At 42.1% G+C, this 23,783-nt stretch overlaps 1 protein-coding gene across 2 annotated transcripts in view; it reads left to right on the top strand.

Annotated features, from left to right (window-relative positions):
- Nucleotides 1-265: 265 nt before the first annotated feature.
- Nucleotides 266-23,783, top strand: part of LOC122547880 (uncharacterized) — a 121,580-nt gene continuing 98,062 nt past the window's right edge. Inside the window, exon 1 of one of the 2 annotated variants that reach the window (XM_087986570.1) lies at nt 266-1,034. In XM_087986570.1, the coding sequence (XP_087842696.1) occupies nt 929-1,034 (106 nt within the window). In that variant the 5' untranslated portion in view covers nt 266-928. The remainder of the gene's footprint in view (nt 1,035-23,783) is intronic. The other variant, XM_087986569.1, reaches the window with a different exon arrangement.

The raw sequence follows: 23,783 nt of genomic DNA, 5'->3' as shown, positions 1-23,783 counted from the left end.
AAGGGCGCGTTGCTAAGCAATTCGAGATGATGCGTTTTAAAGGCAAGGGAATGGTTGTCACATTCAGTCGGCATCGTCCGAGCTCGACCCCCCATGTAAATCTACAAAGGGATTCCAACATTTGACAATGTATGTGTGTGCGTGTGAAAATGTAGAACATGTATGGGTTTCAAACCGTGTGTATGTGAGTGTGTGTGTGTGAATGTGAGTGCGAGAATGTGACTGTGAGTGTGTGTGAATGTCAGTGTGTGTGAGCGTGTGTGAATGTGTGAGTATGCGTGGGGCCGAATGTATGTGAGAACGTGTCTGGACGAGAGTGCAAATGGAATGTGTATGTGAGAGAGGATAAGAGTTGAATGAGTGTGTGTGAGAGATAGAGAGCTGTTGGAGGTTCACTCATCCATTCACAGCGACAAGCCTTTTCCCCGCTGCCCAACATGAATCACTAACGATGAGGGAGCTGAGTGGTGCACACCGCGGTCTGTCTGTTTGAATCAATTCAACGTCTAAATAATCCAGATTGCAGAGTGTAAACCGATTACTGTAATGCTGTTTTATAGGCGCCATCTCCCAGTCTGTCCACTGCAACAACGCTGAGTAAAGTGGGGCTTAGACTGGAGGGGAGTGTGAGAGTGAATGCTAGATGTGGGGTTAAGGCGAGAAACAGCCAGGGCGCGTCATAGCTACGTCTGCAGCACAGACACCGAGAGAGAGAGAGAACTAAACCCACGGATTAATTGGATTCTCATCTTCTCCAACAGTGTGTGTGGACCTCACCCTTCCCCTCCCCTACCCCACCCCCCAAACAATCCAACCGAATTAAAACAAAAGATGAAGAAGTGCAGAATCTAATTTTTTAAAAAAATCATAATAGAGAGAAGTTGGAAGTTTGGTTGCTTGGGAGCCGAGAGAATCGAGATATTCCAACATGGACATGAGGATTAAGGGTAAACCCCGCTGCAGCCTGCAAGGCTGGCAGCTGCTTCTGTTTGCCTGGGCTCTCTCCGTCCACTTCATGGAAGCGGCTATTACCGGTGAGTAACTGATAAACTTGTGGCAGTGACTGAGGGGAACCCATTCCTCCTGGATGTGGCGAGCGTGGCGGTCATCACCAGCTTTTGTCTCTCCTTCTGATCAAACCTTCCTGCCTACAGTGTAATATATGGTAAAGCTGTTGATCCCAATGGTCTTTAAATGCCTCCACAGTCCAACTTGCTATAAATAGGATACAGGGATGGAGCTTCGATGGGATTGCAATATAATGTGGAGGAATGATTTAAAGGAGAGGGGGAGGTGGCGGTTCCACATGCAACACTTGCATCAAAGACACGGAAAGAAGCTTCATCTCAAACAACTGATGTATCAGAAATAATCAGATGTGGAACCAGTCCCTCCCAGCCTTCCCTGTGAGCTCTATATTATGAGAGCTATACTATATTGAATGGGTAGTCTCGGTTATATTCAGACTGGGCAATTTTGAAAGTGCTGTATGTACATTTGACAATATCGATCGTGTGATCTACGTAAATTGGGCGATTATAGGTTGTACATTCGGCAATGTAAATTCTATATAGCTTTGGCAATATGGGTTATATACCGATTTGTGTGGTCGAATAATATGGGTTATATACAGATTGGGTAATATGAGTTGTATAAAGGCTGACTTATATAGATAGACTGTGTATAGGTTGGATTGGGAAATTTCTACATACCAATGAGGTTATATATGTTTATCTAGTTTGAATATATAGAGATTGGAATAATATAATTTGCATGTAGGTGAGGAATGCCAGTTACATAGATTGAGTACAGATATTTGCGTGCGGATTAGGTATAAAGATTTTATACATCTTGGGAAATATAGATTAAATGTGGAATGGCAATGTAGATTGATGTTATGTACCAAATGCATATTGGAAAATATAAATAATATTTGGTAATGTGTACTGTGTTTAGATTCAGTGATGAAGGTTGAATGGGTTGTATGTTGGAGTATCTGTTTTAAATGGTTCAGGTAGAATAATGTAAATTTGTCTTCTGTATTGTATATATAAGTACCAATTGTTCAGTAATATATGCTGTATATTTAGATTGTATAAAGGTGGGGTGATCTAGATTGGTGGTCAGTTTAATAAAGACAGAATACAGATTGGTTAGAGATCATGAATGCATTTTTTATACATATAATACAAAAACTGGCATTTGTTGATCAGGTTCTTACACAGATTGAGGTATAAATTATTATTGATTCCTATAAAGAAGTAACGATAATATTGCATGTTTGTGACTATTACCATCACACCTTATTTTTGCACACCGTGACATTCCCTGTATTCTAAACCACTTCTGATGGAAAAGATAACCAGCAGCTTTGTCTTTTTTTGTTCTCTTTCTTGTTGCCTGTGTTAGAATTTGCCAGTTAAGATGTCTGCTCTGTGTGAGCCAGTAATTTCTTTCTATATTGTAGCCAAAATCACCTTGGTATTTACTGATTCAGAACCATCACATCCTTAAGAGAGACAGAGAAAAAAGGAGTTGAATATAGGGCAGAGGGGGTTTGCAGTCCTTGGCTGATACAGACTTCATGTAACATGTGTCTTGACACAAGGTAGTACATCTTCTGCACAGCATTGGATGATAATGGTACAGCTTCAGCAACAGTAGAATTCAACGTGTCTCTGCCAATTATGATCATACAACCATTACAGTCATTGCACAATGCACGCAGACACATACATTTGCCAAATACTCTACATATGCATCAAATAGACCAAAGTTAAGAATCTAATTTATCTACAATGTTTCAACATCAAACAGTCATTAAATACCAATGTAGAGTTACTGGGTGGGGCAGTGTGAGGTGGTGTGCATCTTTGGTCTCCTTTGTGAGATTTTGGATGGAGGTGGCTATATTCAGATTTCATCCACGGTGTGATTGTACAAATGTAGTGTAAAGTTTAGGGTTGCGTAGAGATGTTATGTCGTTTGAGGAGTTGTATCACAGATACAGTGTATAGTTTGGGTGTTATAGAGTCCCAGTGTAAAGAATTTATATCACAGAAAGAGGCCATTCTGCTCATTGCACTGTCCGCACTTGTTATTAAGCACCTATCTACTTCAGTTTGATTTTTCAGCACATGGCCCACAATTTGTATGCTCTGGTGCTTCATTGGATCATCTAAATACTTGTTGCATGTTGTGTTGGTTCCCCTCGCTATCACCTTTTCAGGCAGTAAGTTCTAGATACCCACCATACTCCAGTGAAAAATTCTTCATTGAATCCCTTTCAAATTTCCTACCCTTAACCTTAAATCTATGCCTCCTGGTTATTGATCTCTCTACTGAAGAGAAAGCTTCCTATTTATCCTAACTACGACTTCCATAATTTTGTACAACTCAATAAGGCTTCCCCCACAATGTTTTCACCTCTGTGTTCAAAGGAAAATAACCCCAGCCTATCTAGTTTTTCCTCAAAGCTGAAATACTCCCACACAGGGGCACTACAAACAGCAGGGGACTCAACATTGAACCCTGTGTTATGCCATTGGACACAGACTTCTAGTCACAAAAACAACCATTGACCATTACCCTTTGCCTCCTGACAGTCAACTAATTTTGGATCCATTTTGTCAAATTGCCCAGGATCCCATGAGCTCCTACCTTCTTGACTGATCTCCCATGTGAGTCCTTGTCAAATGCCTTCCTGAAGTCCATGTATACTGCATCCATTGCACTATCCTCATCCATGCATCTCGTCATCTCCTTGAAAGATTTAATTAAAACCATTGAATATGATTTCAATGTGCCAAAGCCATTCTCACTATCCTTGATTAATCCCATCTTCTCTACATGGAGATCAAATCTGTCTCTCAGAACTGTTTTCAATAGTTTCCTTCGCACTGATGTTAGTCTCACTGGCCTATAGATTCCTGGTTTATCCCTATTGGAATAATGGCATCTTGTTAGCTGTCCTACAATCTTCTCACAATGCTCCAAAGAAGATTTGAAAATTGTTGTCAGGGTCCTACAATCTCCTACAGCAGCGTGGGATTTATCTCACTTGGGCTTAAGGACTTATCCAATTTTAAGGCCGATAAATCACTAAAACCTCTTTCACTCTATTGTATTTTGTCCAAGTATGTCACAGTTCCATCCTTGATTCATATACTTAAATGTTCTTCTTCATTCTGAATACTCATTTAAAATCTCATATGTGTCTTTTGGCTCCAGAGACGGTTTTCCATTGATGCCTCTAATGGGTCCAATTTTACCCTGGTTATCCTTTTGCCCCATATATTCTTATAAAATGCATTTGAATTTTTTCTTTGTTATCCTTGCCAATGTTTTCTCATGCCCTGTCTTTGATTTGCTAATTTATTTTTATTTATCCCCTTACTCTTTCTAAACATCTCTAGCGATTCTAGTGTACTGAACTCACGGTATCTGTCGTAAGTGTCCCCTTTTTTCTAATCCAACCCTGTCTATTCCTCAACATCCAGGGTTCTCTGAATATTTAGTTCCACTCTTCTTTGTTAACAGAAAATGTTGGTCCTGCCTTTCAATTTTCCCTTTTTGAATGTCTCCTACTGTTCTGACATAGGTTTTCCCACAAAATAAGCGCAGCCATTTCTCTTTGGATCTTGTCTTATCATATTAAAATCTGCCTTGACCCAATTCAGAACCTTTATTTCTGTTTTCTCTTTGTCTTTTTTCCATGACTACCTTGAATCTTCCTGAGTTATGGTTACTATCATTGAATTGTTCTTCCACTAAGCTTTCAACCACATGTCTGACTTCATTCCCTAAAACTAGGTCCAGCACTGCCCTTTTTCTTTTGGGACATTATACAAACTAACCCCAAAGATGTGCAAGTTAAGTGAATTGGCCATACTAAATTGCCCATAGTGTTCAGGGATGTGTGGGGTAGGTGCATTAGTCAGGGGTAAATGTAGAATAATTGGGGAGGGGAATGGGTCTGGGTGGGTTACTCTTCGGAGGGTCAGTATGGACTTGTTGGACCGAATGGCCTATTTCCACACAGTAGGGATTCTGTGATTCTATGACTCAAAAAGATTCTCCTGGATACATTTTAAGAATTCCACCTTCTGTAATCCTTTCACACTTTATCTGTCTGAATTAATATTTTAGAAGTTGTAATCTCCTATTATTATTACTCTTTTAGTTTTTTACTTCTTTGAAATTACTTACCGGTCTGCTCTCCTATTTCTCCCTGACTGTTTGTGTGTTGGTTATATAAACAACAGTGTTCAAAGATGGGATGTTTACCCAGGTAATGTGCCTGTGAGCATGTCAGAAGTGCGAATTTATCTATAGATGCATTGTACAGTTAGGTGATGATAAGCTTAGATAAAATAAAATAGTCATAGAAACTGACAGCAGGATAGAGGAAACTTGTTTCATAGTGACTGGTGGCTGATCCTGCCTAACCATGTTTCTCAGCTCTATGTTTGTAACCTTTTGAGTTTCAGCATTCTAAGTGCATATCCAAGGAGTTTTTAAAGTGATATGAGTGTTTCTGCCTCCAACACATTTTCAGGCAGTAAATGCCAGATCCCTACCATCCTCTGAGTGAAAAGATTTTTTCTGAGTTCCTTTTATATCTCTGATGTTTTACTCTGAATCTATTCTGTCTTGTTATCTATCCCTAAACTGGACATTGATATCCATTCTATCCAGACCTCTCAATTGATTACTCTTCAAATAGGTGTTTCCTCGGTGTCTAAACTTAACCTATCCAATCTTTTTTCATCAATAAAATTTTTGAGTTCAGGCAACATGTTCATAAATCATCTCGATTGCAATCACATCTTTCCTACAATGCAGCAACTAAAACCGCAGACAGTACTTGAGCTCTGGTCTAATTCATGTTTTAATTAGTTCATCATCACCCCCTCCGCTTTAATGTTCTGTGCTTCAACTAATGAAACATACGTCCTATATGCCTTTCTGGTCACCATCTCCAATTGTCCAGCCAAATTTAGGAATCTGTGGACGTGCACTCCAACATCCATCTATCCTCTCCACTTCTCAGAATCCTACCATTCATTGTATATCATTTAGTCTTGTAATGTACAGATGTATTGTTCAGCATTGGGGTAATTTAGAGATGGCGGGTGGGGGGGGTCTGTTTGCTGGATGGTTGGTTTGCGAAGCAGTGTGATTCCAACAGCCTGGATTCAATTCCTATCACCAGCTGAGGTTACCATGAAGGACTCTTCTTCTCAACCTTTCCCTTTGCTGGAGTATAGTCACCCTCATGGTTAAATCACCATTAATTCTCTCTCTCTCTCTCTCTCTCTCTCTCTCTCTCCAATAAGAAAACAGCCCTATTGTCTGGTAAGACTGCCGTGACTTGACTTGATTTATTGATAAATTGTACAGTGTAGGATTATGTGCAGACATAATATAAATTATGGAATTGATATTCAGATGTACTGTGGAGTAGGAATCCAAATACACTGTACAGTGTGGGGATTATATGCACATCAAATATACAATGTGGGTTTATACATGGATGTACTGTATAGTCTGGGATGAGATACAAATGTAGTGTTCAATTTGGGGAAATATACTGATATGATGTACAAAGGGGAATTTATATACAGATGTAGCATAGGGTGTGGCGATGAGATGAATTCTACAGTGTGTGTATGTTATGCTGATATAGTATACAGAGTGGGTACAGCGTGTACAGATGAAGTGGGGTTATGTACAGTGTGTGGTTATATCCAGCAGAAGGGTCTCTGTGAGTGGAACAGTCAAATGTGCTCTACAGTGTAGAGTTGTACAGATATTCTACAGTGATGGTGTGTTGTGGTTCACTAAGGGAGGCTGAGTGTTATGGCACTATGCACTTTTACCTGCTTCTTACAGTCTAGTGCTACAGATAATGATGGTAGAAGCTCTCATGTTCTTTCCATTACAACTAACCAGGAATTTCTCCCATTCAGGTTTGATAGCATCTGTGGAGAGAAAGCTGGGTTAACATTTTGCATCCAGTGGTCCTTCTTCAGTCCTGAAGTTTCAGGTTCTGTTTTTCTTCCCGATTTCTAGCATCTGCAGTTCTTTCAGATTTTTGTTTACTCGACATTGTGAGGTTGTTATTCAAATGTAGTGTATGGGTTGGTGTTTATATGCAGATCTAGTGCATTGTTTGGGATTTATATACATATGAGGAGAAAGTGAGGACTGCAGATGCTGGAGATCAGAGCTGAAAATGTGTTGCTAGAAAAGCACAGCAGGTCAGGCAGCATCCAGGGAACAGGAGAATCGACGTTTCGGGCATAAGCCCTTCTTCAGGAATGAGGAAAGTGTGTCCAGCAGGCTAAGATAAAAGGAAGGGAGGAGGAACTTGGGGGAGGGGAGTTGGAATTGCGATAGGTGGAGGGAGGTCAAGGTGAGGGTGATATGCCGGAGTGGGGTGGGGGCGGAGAGGTCAGGAAGAAGATTGCAGGTTAGGAAGGCGGTGCTGAGTTCAAGGGATTTGACTGAGACAAGGTGGGGGGAGGGGAAATGAGGGAACTGGAGAAATCTGAGTTCATCCCTTGTGGTTGGAGGGTTCCCAGGCAGAAGATGAGGCGCTCTTCCTCCAACCGCCGTGTTGCCATGGTCTGGTGATGGAGGAGTCCAAGGACCTGCATGTCCTTGGTGGAGTGGGAGGGGGAGTTAAAGTGTTGGGCTATGGGGTGGTTGGGTTGGTTGGTCCGGGTGTCCCAGAGGTGTTCTCTGAAACATTCCGCAAGTAGGCGGCCTGTCTCCCCAATATAGAGGAGGCCACGTCGGGTGCAGCGGATGCAATAGATGATGTGTGTGGAGGTGCATGTGGATTTGTGGCAGATATGGAAGTGTCCCTTGGGGCCTTGGAGGGGAGGTGTGGGCGCAAGTTTTGCATTTCTTGCGGTTGCAGGGGAAGGTGCTGGGAGTGGAGGTTGGGTTTGTGGGGGGTGTGGACCTGACGAGGGAGTCACGGAGGGAGTGATCTTTTCGGAACGCTGATAGGGGAGGGGAGGGAAATATATCCATGGTGGTGGGGTCCGTTTGGAGGTGGTGGAAATGACGGCGGACGATACGTTGTACATGGAGGTTGGTGGGGTGGTAGGTGAGGACCAGTGGGGTTCTGTCCTGGTGGCGGTTGGAGGGGCGGGGCTCAAGGGCAGAGGAGCGGGAAGTGGAAGAGATGCGGTGGAGGGCATCGTCGACTACGTCTGGCGGGAAATTGCGGTCCTTGAAGAAGGAGGCCATCTGGGTTGTACGGTTTTTGGAACTGGTCCTCCTGGGAGCAGATGCGGCGGAGACGAAGGAATTGGGAATGTGGGATGGCGTTTTTACAGGGGGCAGGGTAGGAGGAGGTGTATTCTAGGTAGCTGTGGGAGTCGGTCGGTTTATATACATATACATATATTGTTTATATCCATATGTTGTTTACTGAGTGGAAAAGCTACAACATTGTTTTAGATCCATAGAATTGTTTTGAATACCGAAAATGCCACTTTATCTTCTTTTCAATCCCAGCTTCTCCAACCATGCAACTGATGTTCCTCATTCTTAAGGAGAGAATAGGGCTCTATAAAGATCAATGAGGTTGTGTATGTGTGGAATGACAGGAGACGGGAGAGATACAAAATGAATATTTCCCATTCATTTTAACTGAGGAGAAAGAAATGGAGGCAAGGGAACTCAGGGAAATAAATATTAATGCCTTGAAAGGAGAGGAAGTGCTGGAGGTCTTAAAGAAACATAAAGGTGGATAATTATCTGGGACCTGATCAATGATATCCCAGGATGATGTGGGAAGCTAGCAAAAAAACTGCAGGGCCCCTAGCAGAGATATTTGTGTTATCTACAGCCATGGGTGGGGTGCCAGAAACTGGAGGGTGGCTAATAGAGTCATATAGTCATAGAGTCATAGAGATGTACAGCATGGAAACTGACCCCCCGGTCCAACTCGTCCATGCCGACCAGATATCCCAACCCAATCTCGTCCCACCTGCCAGCACCCAGCCCATATTCCTCCAAACACTTCCTTTTCATATACCCATTCAGATGCCTTTTAAATGTTGCAATTGTACAAGCTACACTTCCTCTGGCAGCTCATTCCATACACGTACCACCCTCTGCGTGAAAAAGTTGCTGCTTAGGTCTCTTTTATATCTTTTCCCTCTCACCCTAAACCTCTGCCCTCTAGTTCTGGACTCCCGCACTCCAGGGAAGACTTTCTCTATTTATCCTATCCACATGCCTCATGATTTTATAAAGCTCTATAAGGTCACCCCCCTGCCTCTGATGCTCCAGGGAAAACAGCCCTAGCCTATCCAAACTCTCCCTGTAGCTCAAATCCTCAAACCCTGGCAACATCCTTGCAAATCTTTTCTGAACCCTTTCAAGTTGTGCCTTTATTTAAGAAAGGCTGTAAGGAGAAGCCTGGGAACTGTAGACCTGTGAATCTAACATCGTGGTGGGCAAGTTGTTGGAGGTGATTCTGAAAGATAGGAGTTACATGCATTTAGAGAGGTAAGGAATGGTTAGGGATAGTCAGCATGGTTTCGTATTTGGGAAACCGTGTTTCTCAAACTTTATTGAATTTTTTTGAGGACATAACCAAAGGATATCAAGAGTTTGATAAAGAAAAAGGAAGCATATGGCAAGCACAGTGTATTAGGGGAGTTTAGTTTGGATAAGTGTGAGGTATTGCACACTGCTGAGGACCCTACCATTAACTGTATAAATCCTGCCCTTGTTTGTCTTACCAGATTGCAATAGCTTGCATTTATCCAAATTAAACCCATCTGCCACTCCTTAGCCCATTGGTCCAATTAGAGTCATTGAGTCATAGAGATGTGCAGCACCGAAACAGACCCTTTGGTCCAATCATCTATGCCAACCAGATATCCTAAATTAATCTAGTCCAACTTGCCAGCACTTGGCCCATCATTCCATACATGCACTATCCCTTGCATGAAAAAGTTACTCCTCAGTTCCCTTTTAAATCTTTCCCCTCTCACCTGAAACCTATGCCTTTTAGTTCTGGATTCCCCACCAGGGAAAAGACCTTGTCTATTAAACCTATCCATGCCCTTCATGATTTTATAAATCTCTGCCAGATCACCCCCTCAGACTTTGACATTCCAGGGAAAACAGCCCCAGTCTATTCAGCCTCTTCCTATAGCTCAAACCCTCCAACCCTGGCAGCATCCTTGTAAATCTTTTCTGAACCCTTCAAGTTTCACAACATCAATTGATCAAGATCCTTTTGTAATCTTTTTCACTGTCAACTATATCACTAATTTTGATGCTATCTGCAAACCTATTAACCATGCGTCCAAACTTCTCAACCAACTCATTAATATAATTGACAAAGCTGGACTACTGCCATTCCCTGCTGGACACCCCTGAAAAGTCATCTAGAATTGAAATATTAGCTCTCTCTCTTGCTCTCTCTCTCTCCACGTTTGCTGCCCGACCCGCTGTGATTTCCAGTATTTCCTTTTCCCTGCAGAACACCGCTGGTCACAGGCCTCCAGTCCAAAAAACACCCTCCACCACCACCCTCTGTCTCCTACCGTCAAACCAATGTTGTATCCAGCTGGCAAGCTCTCCCTGCATCCCATGTGATAGAACTTTACTAATTAGTCTACCATGTGAAACCCTGTTGAAGGTTTTACAAACGTCCATGTAGACAGCGTCAACCACTCTGCTCTACCATTGCCAAATCAGTTTAAAACCTCCCCAACAGTGAACAAACTGACCAACAAGGACATTGAATCCATTCTGGTTCAGGTGCAACACCTCCAGCTTGTACAGGTCCCACCTATCTCAGAAGCTGTCCCAAAGATCCAACAATCTAAAGCCCTCCCTCCTATACTATCCCTTTATCCACATGTTCATCTGACCTATCTTCCTATTCCTATACTCAGTAGCACATGGCACTGGAAATAATTCAGAGATTACAACCTTAGAAGTTTTCCTCTTTAGCTACTATCGAACTTTCTACATTTCTGCTGCAGGACCTCATTTTTTTGCCCATGTCATTGGTACCGACATGTACCATGTCTGCTGGCTGTCCACCTCCACCTTCAGAATGCCCTGCTAGCCACTTTGTGACATCCCTGACTCTGGCACCAGGGAGGCAAATTAACATTCATTGTTACTCCCCACTCTTCACTGTGGAGTTATATATAAATGTCATTGATATTGTATTTCTAAACTGACATTATGTGTATTGAATGTGGCTATATACAGATGTTAAATGTGGGGTGGGAGCAGATGTAGTATATAGTGTTATGATGGAGGCTGGAGGAGTGTTCTGTCTCTCTTTAGTTCTAATATTCCATCAGTCAGAACATAAATGTAAACATTTTACTCAATTACCGTTCTGGTCAATTATATAATTTATTTATATTAGGTTGAAAATAGAAAGACCCATTAACTAGATTTATTTAATAAGCAAAAAAAATTCATTTATTATAATACAAACCTTCTTCAGCAGAGATGTTAGGCTGATTAACATACAGCTTGAACGTTGAAAATATAAATATCTATTTTTCTAAATAACACAACACACACATGCTTGTTAAATTAAAGAAACAAACAAAAAGCTTGTCTCCAGAGATCTATTTTGTAAGATGATTTTGCCAATAATTGTTAATTCTTACAGTTAAGAGAGGTAAGGTATGAAATGTTCAAGATAACTGTCACCATTCTGTGCACATAGATGAGTTATACTGAATAGTTGTCACCACGAAATATGTAAATTTTCATTCAGCAGCCAATGAATTCTTTTGAATTTCCTTCATTCTTCAGTAGAGTTTCAGCTATCCTAGGATCTATGTATGATAGTACTTTGACCTTTCGGTGATAGTCTTTGTTTAGCCATTGCTCTGGTCACTGCACACAATAGAAAACATCTGAAACTTGGTTCTTAAAACTGTTCTGTCTGTTTAACCTCAACTTGACCTTCCATGATAATAGACGAAACCACAAACTTCACTTCTGCTAAATCATTCTCCAAGAATAATATCATTCTCCAAGAATAAATCAACTCTATCCACAGATAATTTCTTAACTACCTTGACCACCACTAATCTAGATAACAAGTCACACTCCAACTGGACTTTGTACAAGAGAACTGAATTAAAGTCTCCACCTCTCATTTATCAACATTTTGGCATGTATTGAACTCTCTGGAGGCAATCTAAATCCTTCTCCAACAGGAGAGTTTAAAATCTCCTTATTCCTCTGTAAAATTATGAGCTTGGCAGTATCATTTGAAGAAATCTTCATTTCAGACAAATATTCTTTATATATCTCATCTAGCCCATGTACACCTTCTGCACTCACAGCAGTGAAAACAGAACAGAGAATAGAACAGTAGTGTTTACCTCCAGTCTGTTTGTGTAATTAAAACTACAATTTGATTCAAGGCATTTTCCTTTTGAATTTTCTTTTTGGACTCATTCTTATAAACTTCATTAAGCCCCATGGGCTTCCCTTGCATCTTCCAGCATTCTGAAAACATGTATTCCATGAAAACACATCAGCTTTCGATTGTCACCTCCACCATCAGTACTTCCCTTTCTGATCTAAGGAATCTTGGTGCATTCTCAACTATCTGTTCTTTATCTTAGCTACTTCCTTATTTTCACAATTCTTCTTTCGATGCCTTTCAAATTTATGAAGCTGACGGAAAAAATGTTTAGCTTTATGGATCAGCTCTTAATCATCAGCCATTACTGCAACCCATTGATCCTTAACATGGGTTTGTATCATGGTGGGAAATTTTTAAATTCTTCTAAGAAAATAATCTCTTTAAAGATTTCACATGTGATTTCAGCTTCTAATGCTTATATCAAATGTTAAAGTGACATTGCTTAATTGTTTCAAATTCAATATACATTTTTCCAAGTTGTTTCTTTACATTTCTAAACATTTGCTGATATGCCTCAGGCACTAAATGATAAACAGACTTTTGTTTTCCCAGTGTCACAATCTCCTTTGACAGTGTAGCATAAATTTCATGTTCTTTACTTGTCAACTTACAGTCATAGAGTCATTGAGTCCTACAACTTGGAGACAGGTCCTTTGGCTCAAACTGGTCTATGTCAATCAAAATGTCCATCCATGCTAACCCTATTTCCCTCCAGATGGTCCATATCCTTCTCAACCTTTCCTATTCATGTATTTGTCCAAATGTCTTTTAAATGTTGTTAATGTACCGACCTCAACAGCTTATTCCATATACATACCACCCTCTGTGTAAAAACGTTGCCCCTCAGGTTCCCATTTATTCTTTCTCCTTTTACCTTAAACTGATGCCCTCTAGTCCTCAATTCCCCAACCCTGGGAAAAAGACTGAGTGCATTCTTCCTATCCATGCCTCTCTTGATCTTATGCACGTCTATAAGACTCCCTCAGTCTTAAACATTCTAAAGAAAGAAGTCCTAGTTTGTTCAACTTCTCCAAAAACTCAGTCCCTTGAGTTTTGGCAACAGCTTAGTAAATTTCTTCTGCACTATTTCCAGTTTAATAACATCCTTCCTATAGCAAGGTGACCAAAACTGAACACAATATTCCAAATGTGACCTCACCAATGTCCTGTACAACTGCAACATAACTTCCCAACTTCTATACTCAATGCCCTGACTGATGAAAGCCAATGTGCGAAAAGCCTTCTTTATAGACCTGTCTACCTGTGGCTCCACTTTCAGAGAACTCAAAGGTCCCTCTGTTCTATTACATTTCTTAAAGCCCTGCCATTCACCATGAAACTCCTGCCTTGATTTGACTTTCTAAAATACAACACTTCATACTTTTACTTCAAACTCCATTTGCCATTTCTCAGTCCACTTCCCCAGCTGATCAAGGTCCTGCTGCAATTTCTGTTAACCTTCCTCACTGTCCATGATTCTGCCTGTTTTAGCAAAGGTACTAATCATGCCTTGTACACTCTCATCCAAATCATTGATATAGATCACAAACAGCAATGAGCCCAGCACTTACCCTGAGACACGCCACTAGGCCTCCAGTCTGACAAGCATCCTTCCACTATTACCTTCGGCTTCCTACCATTAAGCCAATTATGTATCCAATTTGCCAGCTCTCCCTGGTTTCCAAGTGATCTAACCTTCCAGAGCAGCCTACCATGTGGAATCTTATCAAAGACCTTACTAAAATCCATATAGACTACGTATAGCACCCGACCTCATCAACTTTCCTGGTCACTTCATCAAAGAACTCTCACAAATTTGAGGCATAATGTCCCACGCACAAAGCCATGCTGACTAATTCTAATCAAACCCTGTCTTTCCAAATGCAAGTATATCTTATCCCTCAGAAATTTGCTATATAACTTACCTACCACAGATGTTAGGCTTACTGGTCTATAGTTCCCAACTTTTTCTTTCAGCCCTTCTTGAATAAGAGCACAATATTTGCTATCCATCAGTCCTCCAGGACCTCACCATGGCTAATGATGATGCAAATACATCAGCCGGTGCCCCTGCAATTTCTTTTCTAGCCTCTTGCAAGGTTCTTAGATATATCTGGTCAGGAGCAGAAGGTATATCCACCTTAATACATTGTAATTGTCCAGCACCCCCTCTACCATGATATGGACTGTTCCCAAGATATTACCATGAACTCCCCCAAGTTCCCAAGTCTTCATGTCTTTCTCCATGGTAAACACAGAGCAGAAGTATTCATTGAGAACCTCACCCATCTCCTGCAGTTCCACACACACATATGTCCACTTTTGACCTTGAGGGGTCTTATTCTCTCTCTGGTTATTCTTTTTCCTTTAATATACTTAAAGAATCTTTGGATTCACCCTAATCTTGTCAGCCAAAGCTATCTTATGCCCCTTTTTATAGAGTCATAGAGCTGTACAGCATGGAAACAGACCCTTCGGTCCAACCCGTCCATGCCGACCAGATATCCCAACCCAATCTAGTCCCACTTGCCAGCACCCGGCCCATATCCCTCCAAATCCTTCCTATTCATATACCCATCCAAATGCCTCTTAAATGTTGCAATTGTACCAGCCTCCACCACATCGTCTGGCAGCTCATTCCATACATGTACCACCCTCTGCGTGAAAAAGTTGCCCCTTAGGTCTCTTTTATATCTTTCCCCTCTCACCCTAAACATATGCCCTCTAGTTCTGGACTCCACAACCCCAGGGAAAAGACTTTGCCTATTTATCCTATCCATGCCCCTCATAATTTTGTAAACCTCTATAAGGTCACCCCTCAGCCTCCGATGCTCCAGAGAAAACAGCCCCAGCCTGTTCAACCTCTCCCTGTAGCTCAGATCCTCCAACCCTGGCAACATCCTTGAAAATCTTTTCTGAACCCTTTCAAGTTTCACAACATCTTTCCAATAGGAAGGAGACCAGAATTGCACGCAATACTGCAACAGTGGCCTAACCAATGTCCTGTACAGCTGCAACATGACCTCCCAACTCCTGTACTCAATATTCTGACCAATAAAGGAAAGCATACTAAACGCTTTCTTCACTATCCTATCTACCTGCGACTCCACTTTCAAGGAGCTATGAACCTGCATTCCAGGGTCTCTTTGTTCAGCAACACTCCCTTGGACCTTACCATAAAGATTCACTTTCCCAAAATGCAGTAAGTCCTGCTCAGATTTGCTTTCCCAAAATGCAGCACCTCGCATTTATCTGAATTAAACTCCATCTGCCACTTCTCAGGCCATTGGCCCATCTGGTCCAGATCCTGTTGTAATCTGAGGTAACCCTCTTCGCTGTCCACTACACCTCTACTTTTGGTGTCATCTGCAAACTTACTAACTGTACCTCTTATGCTCGCATCCAAATCATTTATGTAAATGACAAAACGTCAAGGGCCCAGCAGCGATCCTTGTGACACTCCACTGGTCACAGGCCTCCAGTCTGAAAAACAACCCTCCACCACCACCCTCTGTCTTCTACCCTTGAGCCAGTTCTGTCTCCAAATGGCTAGTTCTCCCTGTATTCCATGAGATCTAACCTTGCTAATCAGTCTCCCTTGGGGAACCTTGTCGAACGCCTTACTGAAGTCCATATAGATCACACCTACTGCTCTGCCCTCATCAATCCGCTTTGTTACTTCATCAAAAAACTCAATCAAGTTTGTGAGACATGATTTCCCATGCACAAAGCCATGTTGACTATCCCGAATCAGTCCTTGCCTTTCCAAATACATGTACATCCTGTCCCTCAGGATTCCCTCCAACAACTTGCCCACCACCAAGGTCAGGCTCACTAGTCTATAGTTCCCTGGGTTGTCCTTACCACCCTTCTTAAACAGTGGCACCACGTTTGCTAACCTCCAGTCTACCGGCACCTCACCTGTGACTATCGATGATACAAATATCTCAGCAAGAGGCCCAGCAATCACTTCTCTTGCTTCCCATAGAGTTCTCGGGTACACCTGATCAGGTCCTGGGGATTTATCCACCTTTAACCGTTTCAAGACATCCAGTACTTCCTCCTCTGTAATATGGACATTTTTCAAGATGTCACCATCTATTTCCCTACAGTCTATATCTTCCATATCCTTTTCCACAGTAAATACTGATGCAAATATTCATTTAGTATCACCCCCATTTTCTGTGGCTCCACACAAAGGCCGCCTTGCTGATCTTTGAAGGGTCCTATTCTCTCCCTAGTTACCCTTTTGTCCTTATTATATAAAACCCCTTTGGATTCTCTTTAATTCTATTTGCCAAAGCTATCTCATGTTCCCTTTTTGCCCTCCTGATTTTCCTCTTAAGTATACTCCTACTTCCTTTACACTCTTCTAAGGATTCACTCGATCTATCCTGTCTGTACCTAACATATGCTTCCTTCTTTTTCTTAACCAAACCCTCAATTTCTTTAGTCATCCAGCATTCCCTATAGTTACCAGCCTTCCCTTTCACTCTGACAGGAATATACTTTCTCTGGATTCTTATTACCTCATTTCTGAAGGCTTCCCATTTTCCAGCCGTCCCTTTACCTGCGCACGTCTGCCTCCAATCAGCTTTTGAAAGTTCTTGTCTAATACCGTCAAAATTGGCCTTTCTCCAATTTAGACCTTCAACTTTTAGATCTGGTCTATCCTTTTCCATCACTATTTTATAACGAATAGAATTATGGCCACTGACCTCAGTCACCTGCCCGGCCTTATTTCCCAAGAGTAGGTCACGTTTTGCACTTTCTCTAGTAGGTACATCCACATACTGAATCAGAAAATTATCTTGTACACTCTTAAGGAATTCCTCTCCATCTAAACCTTTAACACTATGGCAGTCCCAGTTGATGTTTGGAAAGTTAAAATCCCCTACCATAACCACCCTATTATTCTTACAGATAGCTGAGATCTCCTTACAAGTTTGTTTCTCAATTTCCCTCTGACTATTGGGGGGTCTATAATACAATACCAATAAGGTGATCACCCTTTCTTACTTCTCAGTTCCACCCAAATAACCTCCTGGATGTATTTCCGGGAATATCCTCCCTTAGCACAGCTGTAATGCTATCCCTTATCAAAAATGCCACTCCCCCTCCTCTCTTGCCTCCCTTTCTCCCTTCCTGTAGCATTTGTATCCTGGAACATCCAGTTGCCAGTCCTGCCCATCCCTGAGCCATGTTTCCGTAATTGCCATGATATCCCAGTCCCATGTTCCTAACCATGCCCTGAGTTCATCTGCCTTCCCTGTTAGGCCCCTTGCATTGAAATAAATGCAGTTTAATTTATTAGTCCTACCTTGTCCCTGCCTGCCCTGACTGTTTGACTCACTTCTGTTCTCAGCTGTACCCGTCTCAGATCGATCTCTTTCCTCACTATCTCCCTGGGTCCCACACCCCCACCTTACTAGTTTAAATCCTCCCAAGCAGTTCTAGCAAATTTCCCTGCCAGTATATTAGTCCCCTTCCAATTTAGGTGCAATCCGTCCTTCTTGTACAGGTCACTTCTACCCCAAATGAGATTCCAATGATCCAAAAATGTGAATCCTTCTCCCATACACCAGCTCCTCAGCCAAGCATTCATCTGCTCTATCCTCCTATTTCTGCCCTCAGTAGCTCGTAGCACTGGGAGTAATCCAGATATTACTACCCTTGAGGACCTCCTTTTTAAAATTCTACCTAATTCTCTGTAATCTCCCTTCAGAGTCTCAACCTTTTCCCTTCCAATGTCGTTGGTTTCAATGTGGACAATGACCTCCTGCTGGCCTCTCTCCCTCATGAGAACATTCTGCACCCTCTCTGAGACATCCTTGATCCTGGCACCAGGGAAACAACACACCATTCTGCTTTTTCTCTGCTGGCCACAGAAACGTCTGTCTGTACCTCGGACTACAGAATCCCCTAACACAATTGATCTCTTGGAAGCCAACGTACCCCTCGTTGCATTAGAGCTAGTCTCAATACCAGAAACCTGGCTGTTTGTGCTACGTTCCCCTGAGAATCCATCACCCCCTACATTTTCCAAAACAGCATATCTGTTTGAAATGGGTATATACACAAAAGACTCCTGCTCTAGCTGCCTACCTCTCTTTGCCTTTATGTGACTGTATCTGAGACTTTCCCCCCCTTCCTATAACTGCCATCCATCACATACTGTAGCTGTTGCAAATTCCTCATCGCTTCTATTTGTCTCTCCAACTGATCCACTCGATCTGATAAGATTTGCATCCAATAGCATTTATGGCAGTTATAATCCGCAGTAACCCTTTAACTCTCTTTAAACTCCCACATCTGACAAGAAGTACATATCACTGCAAAGGCCATTTTTGCTCCTTCACAATCTACAGACCCAGAAAATAACACCATCTTATTCCTCTACAAACACTGCCCCAGGTTAAATTAATAGCGATGGCTTATATTTTAAATTTAATCAAGAGACTTGTCTCCAAAAACATATAATCAAGAAAGAACCCACTGTACTCACTAATACAGCCTCTCTCTTGGATAGACTTAAAAAAAACAATTACTTATCTGATTCTGTGCTGTGAACTTCGCCCAACAGTTCCTCCAAGATTAGTTGTGAATTTCACTGTTTGTTAATTTTCCCAGATGCACTCCGATGTCCAGCGATACACGAATTCAAACAGCAAAGGCAGTAACTGTGCAGGTTCTCTCTCTCTCTCTCCTGCACTGTCCTCACCATGTGCTTCCTTTGTCTTCTCTTCTCCCTTTTAAACTGCTGTTGTTTTGACTTTTTTTTCCCCAACAGCATATAAAGCAGTTGTCCTCCTGATTTTCTTCTTCAATAAATCCGTGTATCCTTACATACCTCCAGGGATTCCCTTGATCCAAACTGCCTGTCCCTGAGCCATGTCTCCTGATTTTTTCTGGTCAAAGCCTCAATATCTCTTGTCACCCAGGGTTCCCTCCTCCTGCTATCCTTGCCCTTTGACCTGACAGGAACTTACTCTGTAACATCCAGTTTCCTGTTGCCTCATTCATCTGTCTCACTATTTTCTCAAAAGACATAAAGAATGCCTCCATGTCCACCTCCTCAAAGTAAGGTAGGGTTGGCATACAATTTTTTACAGGACTTTAGATTGTGACTCAGATTCTTGCCATCAGATGCTGCATCATCACTTTGACTTTTTGAAAAAAACAACATTTCAAGGAAATATTTCTGATCTCTCTCTCCTTTCCCTTTGCAATTCTAATTCTGGTTTTCTCACTTCCATTTCCTGACCTTTTAATTCCATTTCCTATTCTTTGTATTTTCTGTTCTTTGGAACTTTGTAGGTTTTCTTTGAGTTCATGCTACTTTAACTGTGTTTCAATAAAATCCAATTCCGATGTTTCACCATCCAGAATACATAGACCCTCTTATATTCTTGTGAAACTCAAATGCTGTGCTAGTACTTCTGTTTTTGCTGTCTTCCTAGCTTTAGATCATGACAGCATAAGATATAGGCACAGAAGAGAGGAGGTGATTGCATATTGGTAGTATCACTAGACTATTAATCCAGAAGTTGAGGTAATGTTCTGGGGACCAGAGCTCAAATCCAGTCACAGCAGATGGTGGAATTTCTATAATGGCCTGAAAATGACTATGAAACCACAATTTTTGGGAAAAATGTATCTGGTTTACAGCAAAGATATACAGTAGTATATAGTCAGCAGTGATTGCTCTGGGATTCCTCAACATTGACTCTGGACAACATGAGGTCTCATGGCATCAGGTCAAATATGGGTAAGGAGACCTTCTGCTGATTACCATTTACATGGATGACAGAGTTGTCCTCCATGTTGAACAACATTTGGAGGAAGGACTCAGGGTGGCAAGGATGCAGAATGTACTGTGAATTGGGCTTTCATTGTTCACCACTAATAGTGACTTGAGAGTGGTACTGCTGAACAAGCTAGTTGTGAACGGCGGTGGAGAATTAATAACTCACTGAAGGAGGTGGCTCCACAAACATCCCCATCCTCAATGATGGGAGAACCTAACACATCAGTTCAAACAATAAAGCTGAAACATTCGCAACTGTCTTCAGCCAGAAGTGCTGAATGGCTGATCCATTTCAGCGTCTTCCAGAGGACCAACATCTCTGATACCAGTTTTCAGTCAATTCAATTCACTCCACATAATATCATTAAGCAGCTGGAAATATTGAACATTGCAAAGGCTATGGGCCTTGACAATATTCTGGCAATAGTGCTCCAGAACTTGCCTTACTCTTCATCAAGCTGTTCCAATATATTTACAACACTGGCATGTACCTGACAATGTGGGAAATTGCCTAGTTATATTCTTTACACAAAAAATAGGACTAATCCAACCCAGCCAGTTACCCTATCAGTCTACTTTAGATCATCAATAAAGTGATGGAAGGTGTCACCTTCTCAGAAATAACCCACTCAGTGATGCCCAGTTTGGGTTCCTCAAGAGCCATTCAGCTTATGACTTCATTACAGGCTTTGTTCAAACATTGACAAAACAGCTGAATAGCAGATATGAGGTGAGTATGACTCCTCTTGACTTTAAGGCCACATACAATAGAGTGTGACATCAAGAAGCCCAAGCAAAACTGGAGTCAACGAGAACCAGGGGAAACCCATCTGCTGGCACATAGGAAGATTGTTGTGATTATTGGAGGTCAATCATCTTAGCTCCAGGACATCACTGCAGGAGTTCCTCAGGGTAATGTCCTAGGCCCAACCATCTTTAGCTGCTTCATCAATGACTTTCCTTCCATCATAATTTCAGTGGATGGTGATTGTCCAATGTTCAGCACCATTTACGACTCCACAAATATGGAAGCAGACCATGTCTAAATGCAACAAGTCCTGGAAAATATTCAGGCTCAGCTGACAAGTGACAAGTAACATTTTTTCCACACAAATGCCAGGCAATCTTAACACTGCTCCTTGGCATTCAATGGTGTTAACATCATTGAATCCACCATTATCAACATCCTGAGGGTTGCCATTGACCAGAAACGGAACTAGATTCACCATATAAATATAGTGGCTACAAGAGCAGTTCAGAGTCTTGCAGCAAATTAGTCCCCTCCTGACTCCCCAAGGTCTGTTCACCACCTACAAGGCACAAACCAGAAGTGTGATGGAGTATTTTCCATGAGTGCAGATTCGGCAACATTCAAGAAACTGGATTAGTTTAGATTCCCTACAGTGTGGAAACAGGCCCTTCGGCCCAACAAGCCCACACTGACCTTTTGAAGAATAACCCACCCAGACCCATTTCACTCCAAACAATGCACCTAATACTTGGGGCAATTTAGCATGGCCAATTCACCTGACCTACACATTTTTGGAGTGTGGGAGGAAACCCACGCAGACACGGGGAGAATATGCAAACTCCACACAGTCACCCAAGGCTGGAATTGATCCTGGGACCCTGGTGCAGTGAGGTAGCAGTGCTAACCACTGAGCCACCATGCTGCCCCAACAGTGGCCCGCCCCTTACCAAAAGGACAAGGCAGTCTGCTTGTTTGGCACCACATCCACAATCATTCAATCCATCCATCACTATGCTGAGAGTAGCAGTATGAGTTACCTACCAGATGCAATGCAATGATTTGCCAAAGATCCTTCAATGGCACTTTGAAACCCATGACTATTGTCATCTAGAGGGACAAGGATAGTAGATACATGGATACAACACCACCTGCAAGCTCCTCTCCAAGCCACTCACAATCCTAATTTGGAAATACATTGTCTTTCGTTCACTGTCACTGCGTCAAATTCATGAAATCCCTCCCTCATGGCATTGTGGGTCCACTTTTAGCACATGTACTACAGCAGCTTACAACCACCTTCTCAAGAGCAACTAGAGACAGACAATAAATGCTGGCCCAGCCAGCAATGCCCACATCTCATGAATGATTAAAAAAGTGAACCTATGTATCTGCTCTGCCAGTCAATGAGATCTTTAGCTGATCTGATAATCTGCAACTGCGCTTTCCTGCTTTTTCCCTTAATCCTTGAAGATATTATTGATTAAAAATCCTTATCTCACATGAAATATACTTAATGACCCAGCCCCAACAGTGCTCTATGCTAAAGCACTGCACAGACTGACTATCCTCTGAAAGAAGAAATTCATACTAATCTCTTCCTTAACTGCGTGACACTTTACACTGAGATTAAGTCCTCTGGTCCTAGATCTAACACAAGTGGAAATGACCTCTCTGCATTTACCCTGTCAAGTCCCTTAAGAATCTTACATGTTTGATGAGGTTTCCTCATAATTGTAAACTCTAATGAGTACATGCACAACTTACTCAACCACTTATCATAAAGTCCCTCCATACCCAGAATCGGCCTAGTGAACCTTTGCTGCACTGCCTCTAATAGCAGAATATCTTTCTTTCAGTGAGCAGTTCAAAGCTATTCACAGTATTCTTGAGTGAACTAGTACTTGCATAAGTTTTGCAAAATTTCCGTACTTTTATACTCTATTCCCTTTGAAATAAAGGCTAACATTCCATTTGCCTTCCCTATTACCAGCTGAACATATACGCCAGCTTTTTGTTATTCGTGCATGAGAACTCCCAAACCTGGCTATGCTATGTCACATGTATTCAACATTACTCCTTGCTCCTGTAACCTTTGCACCTATTAATAAAGCTGAGAATACTGTATGTGTTATTAATTGCTCTCTTAACCTGTCCTGTCAGCTTCAGAGATCTGTGCACATATACACCCAGGTCCCTTTGCTCCTGATTTTACTTGATTTGATTTAGTTATTGTCACATGTATTTTGTTACAAAATGCAGTGAAAAGTTTTGTATGGTGTTGCAACTCACTGGTGCCATCTTAAAACACAGAAAAATAATAAACCATAGAATATAAAGGCAGAGAAATGAATAAATAAAGAAAAGGTGTTCAACTTTACACTCATTCTTGTTAAGTACTCTGCCATGTTCCGTGGGCCTGGTGGCCAGGCCCGGGTCCCCTTCATCGTGTCGCTGCCACTGGAACTAAAGTCATCACTCAATAATGTCACCTCACCTCCACCGACATCCTCGCCACTATGAGTCCTCAATGGGCCTCACTATTGCAGACATCACTGATGACCCAACGGCCCAAACTCGACTCTGCCACTGCAATGAGTCTACATCTGACTCACCTCACTGATGCAGCCGCTGCTGGGTCTTGTACTGGGCCCAAACTTGCCTCCACCATAGCCTCCATTAATCTGCGCTGGATGCAGATGCTGGTGGGAACCCAAAGTCACCTCTGCCCCAGCAGCCATGAGTTCTGTGTTAGGACCGTCCCATCGATGCAGAAGCTGCTG

Source organism: Chiloscyllium plagiosum, unplaced genomic scaffold, assembly GCF_037043375.1.
Source record: "Chiloscyllium plagiosum isolate Xiang-an unplaced genomic scaffold, Cpla_swu_hap1 HiC_scaffold_4, whole genome shotgun sequence".
Lineage (NCBI taxonomy): Eukaryota > Metazoa > Chordata > Chondrichthyes > Orectolobiformes > Hemiscylliidae > Chiloscyllium > Chiloscyllium plagiosum.
The sequence above is the reverse complement of the archived record's forward strand: the minus strand, read 5'-3'. Positions and strand labels throughout refer to the sequence as shown.